Source organism: Pan troglodytes, chromosome 15 (assembly GCF_028858775.2).
Source record: "Pan troglodytes isolate AG18354 chromosome 15, NHGRI_mPanTro3-v2.0_pri, whole genome shotgun sequence".
NCBI classification, from domain to species: domain Eukaryota; kingdom Metazoa; phylum Chordata; class Mammalia; order Primates; family Hominidae; genus Pan; species Pan troglodytes.
Genome location: NC_072413.2, coordinates 48,408,306 through 48,414,305, shown reverse-complemented (window position 1 = coordinate 48,414,305; position 6,000 = coordinate 48,408,306). Strand labels below are relative to the sequence as shown.

The 6,000-nt window shown below is 47.4% G+C and overlaps 1 protein-coding gene across 17 annotated transcripts in view; it reads left to right on the top strand.

Moving 5' to 3' along the window:
* The first annotated feature begins 886 nt into the window (after positions 1 to 886).
* Positions 887 to 6,000, top strand: part of CDKL1 (cyclin dependent kinase like 1) — a 77,755-nt gene continuing 72,641 nt past the window's right edge. For 9 of the 17 annotated variants that reach the window (XR_010151105.1, XR_010151108.1, XR_010151107.1 and 6 more), the window contains exons 1-2: positions 887 to 976; positions 1,872 to 2,496. Coding sequence is in view for 8 of the 17 variants with exons in the window: in XM_054666533.2 (XP_054522508.1) it covers positions 2,326 to 2,496 (171 nt within the window). In the remaining 9 variants the exon portion in view is untranslated. Of the gene's footprint in view, positions 977 to 1,280; positions 1,462 to 1,871; positions 2,497 to 6,000 lie in introns of those variants that run through there. The other 8 variants (XR_010151106.1, XM_063793380.1, XM_054666530.2 and 5 more) reach the window with 4 other exon arrangements.

Here is a 6,000-nt window from a genome sequence, read left to right as displayed (position 1 = left end):
GCAAACTAGGAATGAAAGTGAACTTTCTCAACCTCCTATTAATAAAAGGCTTCTGTGTTAGATACATATGGTTGCATAACAAATTACCCCAAAACATAATAGCAAACATATTTCAGTTTCTAGAGGTCAGGAACCCAAGTATGGCTTAGCTGGGTGCCCCTGGCTCAAGGTCTCTCACAAGATTGAACGTACATTGTCATCTGGGGCTACAATCTCATCTGAAAGCTCACTGGAGTTGGGGTGGTGGGGGAGATCCTCTATCCTCAAAAGGCTACATACAGTCTGATTCCATTTTCATGACATTCTGGAAAAGGCAAAACTATAGAGACAGAAAACAGATCTATGGTTGCCATTTGTAAACAATTTCTGTTCACAGACCACCTCTAGGCCATCCTTGTACTGGGTTTCCAGGGCAGCCACCAGCCCTCTCTCCTCAGCTCCAGGCTCCTTTCTGAACCCTTCCTGGGTTTACATTTAGTAGCATGCTGCTTGACACGGGATTGGCCCCTGTTTCATAGACACTGTGTTAATTTTCTCTCCTCGGGTACTGCTTCCAGGACAAGTACCCGCATTGATGCTGGCACTGGGAACGGGACGGATGATAAAGTGTGAGGCACTCTGCCCAGTGGCAACTGACATGATTTCATAATTTCCCCAGGTCCATCCGCTTCCCGCCAGTGTGCTCAGATTTGAGCAGTAGGAGTCCGTTGGGAGAAAGAAGGGGGAAAGGAACCAAAAACAATTAAGGCAGGCTCTGTAAGCTTCCACCTCCCACACCAGAAAAGTCCCACAGCAGAAGACTGCCGTGGAACCTTCCCTGCTGTAGAGGAAAGTGCTGACTTTAAGCAATTTCTGCGGTCACGCCTTCCTCTTCTTTCCTTTCTCCCTCTCATTCATTCACTGACGCCGCAGCACTGATCAGCACAGACACAGAAGATGCCTCCAAGGGACCAAAGGGAATAACCGCGGTTCTGAGGTGCGGGGACGGCTGTTGCAGGGAAATGTGGACCGCTCAGGAGGGGCTCCTAGCGCAGGCGTCTTGCTCCGCAGACGCGGTTACAGCTGCGCTTTGCACGGCCTGCGGAAGTTTGCAAATCTAGCAGGTCTGCTCTCCCGGCAGCAGGACTCGGCCCGCGGTCAGGACAGCTCCCATGGACGGAGGGCGGCCCTCCGGGGCCTTTCCCTGCAGCCGGGACAGCGGCCGGGCTGGGCCGGGCTGGGTCGGGCCGGGGGTGGGAAGCTGGGGCGCGGCGGCCCCGCCCAGGCAGACCCGGGGCGGGAGCCGGTTCCCATAGGGATCGCGGGCCGAGCCACGCCGAGCCGAGCTGGGCGGAAGAAGGCGAGGCGGGAGCCAGGCCCGTCACTGACCGCCGCGGCGCCGTGAGTCCCGGGCGGGCAAGGAGGCGCGGGCCGTCCCTGGCCAACACGTGGCACCGCTCCATGCTGCGCGGCGCGGCTGAGGTGCACGTCCGGGCGCGGGAGGGTTTTCCCAGTCCCGGGGGCGTGGGGCGCGGGGCGCGGGTTGGTCTCCTGCGGCCAAGCCTCGCCGCCGCCTCCGCGGGGAGCCGGGAGGTGTCTTCTTGCCGCAGGGAAATGAGACCCGAAATTAGAACCGGGGAAGCCCTTAGCCCTCCCCGTGCTCCAGCCAGCTCAGGTGTCTTAGATCGGATGAACGATAACGTTAAAAAGATAGCTTATCTTACAGCTCGGCTCGTTTTAGGATGGCAAGTTACATTTTAACTTACAGGGTATTTAACGGGCGATTAAAATCGGGTTACTGGAGGCAGCTAACTCTAGGCTGTTACTGATCGCGTTGCCATTGCCGACACGGGTACACTCTTCATTCCTTAACATGTGCTGTTCTGTTCTAGGACCGTGACAAACACTCATCGTTGGGTGGGGCTCTAGTGCAGTCCGTTGGTGCCAATATTTTATAAGCGACGTTTTCAAACTATGTGAAGATCCTTTCTTTTCTTTTCTTTGTTTTTTGTTTTTGTTTTTGTTTTTTTTTGAGACGGAATCTCGCTCTGTCGCCCGGGCTGGAGTGCAGTGGCGCGATCTCGGCTCACTGCAACCTGCGCCTCCCAGGTTCACGCGATTCTCCTGCCTCAGTCTCCTGAGTAGCTGGGACTACGGGCGCCCATCACCACACCCGGCTAATTTTTTGTATCTTTAGTAGAGACGGAGTTTCACTATGTTGGCCAGACTGGTCTCGAACTCCTGACCTCAGGTGATCTGCCCGCCTCAGCCTCCCAAAGTGCTGGGATTACAGGCGTGAGCCACCATTCTCGGCTGAAGATCCATTTTAAGAAGATTTATTCCTCTATGATGGAGAAGTATGAAAAAATTGGGAAAATTGGAGAAGGATCCTATGGAGTTGTTTTCAAATGTAGAAACAGGGACACGGGTCAGATTGTGGCCATCAAGAAGTTTCTGGAATCAGAAGATGACCCTGTCATAAAGAAAATTGCCCTTCGGGAAATCCGAATGCTCAAGGTAATTGATTCACTTTTCCTTTTTTTTTCTTTTTCGAGACAGGGTCTCACTCTGTCTCCCAGGCTGGAGTGCAGCGATGTGATCATAGCTCACAGCAGCCTGGAACTCCTGGGCTCAAGCCATGCTTCTGCCTCAGCCTCCTGAGTAGCTGGGATTACAGGTTCTAGCCACTGCTCCGGGATCCATTTTTTCTTTAAAGTGAATTTTTAGGGATGAAAGAAATAAAGTGAGTCATGTTATGTTAAAAGAATGTCATGGGACATGGTTATATCTTACTTCATAGCCTTTTGACTTCAGTGACACAAATGGGATATCTGTGCACAAGTCACTAATTATATAATGAACTAGAAAGCAGAGACAAAAGTGCCAGGTAAGGTGGCATTCACTTTTAGAGATGCTGTGGGATATTTATTTTTCTTCCCAATAGTTTCTCTCCCACCTGTAGACCTGGGTTTTCAAGGACCATCACAATTTGATAGTATAGGAATGTAAGACAATTCAATTTTGCTGGCATTGTTGATTTTTAAACTTCTAAGGTATTTCCTATTGGTATACTCAGTCTATTAAGAGAATTAATCATTTACCTGTTTTCAAACTGCTAGGAAGCTCACAGATTCTCATTACACCTCATATGTATTTACTGCTGAGCATCATCATGTCCCGTTTCTAAAAAGAAGCGTTTTTCTTAAAGAAGTGAAATGATCACTTTCTAATTTTTTTTAACATTTTTTAGAGGTGGGATCTCGCTATGTTGGCCAGGCTGGTCTCGAGCTCCTGGCCTCAAGCGATCCTTCCACCTTGGCCTCCTAAAGTGGTGGGATTACAGGCATGATCCATCGAGCCTGGCCTGATCACTTTTCAAATGTTTATTAGTTAACCCTAAAAATAACATGATATCAGAGGGGGGAAAGGTATTTATTACAAGCTGAAAGTGTGTTTTTCGCTAATGGAGAGACTACTTTACAGAACTTCTGTGAAGCTGAAATCCAAATCGCAATGTGAAAGGTGACATGTAATGAATATGGTGGAGGTCAACTTTGTTTCAGTTATGGCCTCTCTGTTCTGACCTGTATAACTAACTATGTGACAAGGGAAGAGCTACTTGGTGAGAGACAGATGAGTGAAACTTCCGGGGGATTTACTATTATTCTTGCTTCTCCATTTTCTCCAGATCACTCTACAAATCTTGTGCCCATGGATAAGTGTGTGGGGTCACTTCTAGATAAGGAACCTAAATGGAAAGTAGCAAGCTTTGGATAAATTGAAATGGGTGGGTAACAGGGCAACTTCTCTATTTAGGTTTGGAATGTTCTTAACCAACAGGATATTATCTATTGAGAGGAGATGCTTCCAAAGCCCTGCAGGGGAGTGCCCCATAGGCAGGGGTGAGACCTGCAGTGTTTTGACCATCCCCCTGCCCGGGTCACCCTACCCTTACCCTCTCTGTACACAGGGAGAGGCTGTTGGGCATTTTCACTTCCTCAGGCTTTCCCAGGGGAGGAGGTGATCATTACATTTCAAAGGGTTCATTTACCTGAAAGAAAATCTGTTTCTTGCAGAAAGATATTCTTTTTCTGATTCTGAAGATTACTTTTGTGAATGCTCCTTTCAAATCTCTCACTACACTTTATCAATACTACATTAACAGTGATAGCTCCCCAAATTCATTGAGTTCTTCTGGGATGGAGACCTTGCCTCTGTAGCTCTATATCCCCAAAGGACACTAGTTGGCACATCTAGGCCTCCAAAAAATGTCATTGTTGGATTGGAAAAAAAAGTTAACAAAATAAACTCTTAACAAAGATGGATGTTGCCAATAAATGGGGAAGTCAAATGTGTTCTCTTATCTGAATATTGATATCCTCCAAAGGATGGGGTTGTGTACACATGAGCCTGATTTCAAAGCATGCAGCACCCCACTCTCCAAATTAAGTGCACAGATGTAGACACCACTGATCTCTATGAAGTGGTGGGACTAGATTATAGGTAGAGTCTGTTCTTTAAAGCTGTAACTTTTCAGAGTTGTGTGATATTCCTAACACATAATACGTACTAGGCTGGGCATGGTGATGCGTGCCTGTGGTCCTAGCTACTAAGGAAAGAGGCCAAGGCAAGAGGATGGCTTAAGCCCAGCAGTTCAAGGCTATGGTGAGCTATGATTAGGCCACTGTATTCTATCTAGCCTGGGTGACAGTGAGACCCTGTCACCTATAAAATAAAGATACTTAATAAATATTTGTTGAGTAGGTGAATTGAGGGTATGGTAAATGAACATTTTATTTTCTCCATTTATGGATTCAGTAAATACTCATAGAGCCCCAGTTGTGCCTAAAACGATGTTTATGCAAAGTTGTACACCCTGTCTTTCAGAAGCTCAGCTCTTGGAAGGGAGGTAAGTTGAATTGCCCTTTGGCTCTCACCCCTTATAGACTGGGTTCCCAGTGAGCAGGGCATGTGTACCCTTGCCTGGTAAGAACTCTTTAGGTGCTTGTTGAATGGTGAAAATAAAGTGATTGGAGGCATGTTTGAGCTGAACTTTGAAATGTTTAGGGAAACGTGGAATGAGAGATAAGGCATTCCAGGCAGACACTCTATCCTAGGAAAAGGTGCATAAGTAGAAACCACCCTATATTGAGGGAACACAGGTAATAACCCAGTGTCTTAGCCAAGATGCCCAGTGGGTGCTAACAGGCCAGGGGGAGAAGGAAGGGGGAAGCCAGGGTCCAGCAGGATCAAGTCATATTCTAGATTTCTTCTGAAAGAAGAGCACATAGGAATCTAATGATTGGATGAGAAATCAAGAACAATTTCAAGGTTTTTGACTGATTGACTGGAAGAATGAGGAGATTGTTCACTGTGATAGAGAGACCCAGGTGCAAATTTAGGGGAAAGGAAATAAAGAGCTCTGTTTTGGACAGGTTAAGTTTGAGTTGTGAACCCAAGGAGACTTGTAAAGTAGGCAGTTGACTACACAAGTCTGGCATTGAGGGGAAGTCCAGGTTGGAGACAAAGTTGGGGGACATAAGCATATCGATGGTATTTAAAGCTGTGGGACTGGAGGAGGTCACCATGTGGGATGGAGGGACAGGTACTGAAGGTGGAAGCTTAGTGTACCCAGCCTTTGGGGGTCAGGAAGATGAAAAGGAACCAGCAAGGGAGGCAAGAAGAGGTGATCTGCATGGTAGGAAACCCCATAGAACAATGTTCTTTCTTTATTATTATTATTATTATTATTATTATTATTATTATTATTTCTTTTTTGGAGACAGTCTCACTCTGCTACCCAGGCTGGAGTGCAGTGGCACAATCTCAGCTCACTGCAATCTCCGCCTCCCAGGTTCAAGAGATTCTCCTGCCTCAGCCTCCCAAGTAGCTGGGATGAGAGGTGCCTGCCACTACACCTGGCCACTTTTTGTATTTTTAGTAGAGATGGGGTTTCACCATGTTGGTCAGGCTTGTCTCAAACTCCTGACCTCAAATGATCCGCCCGCCTTGGCCTCCCAA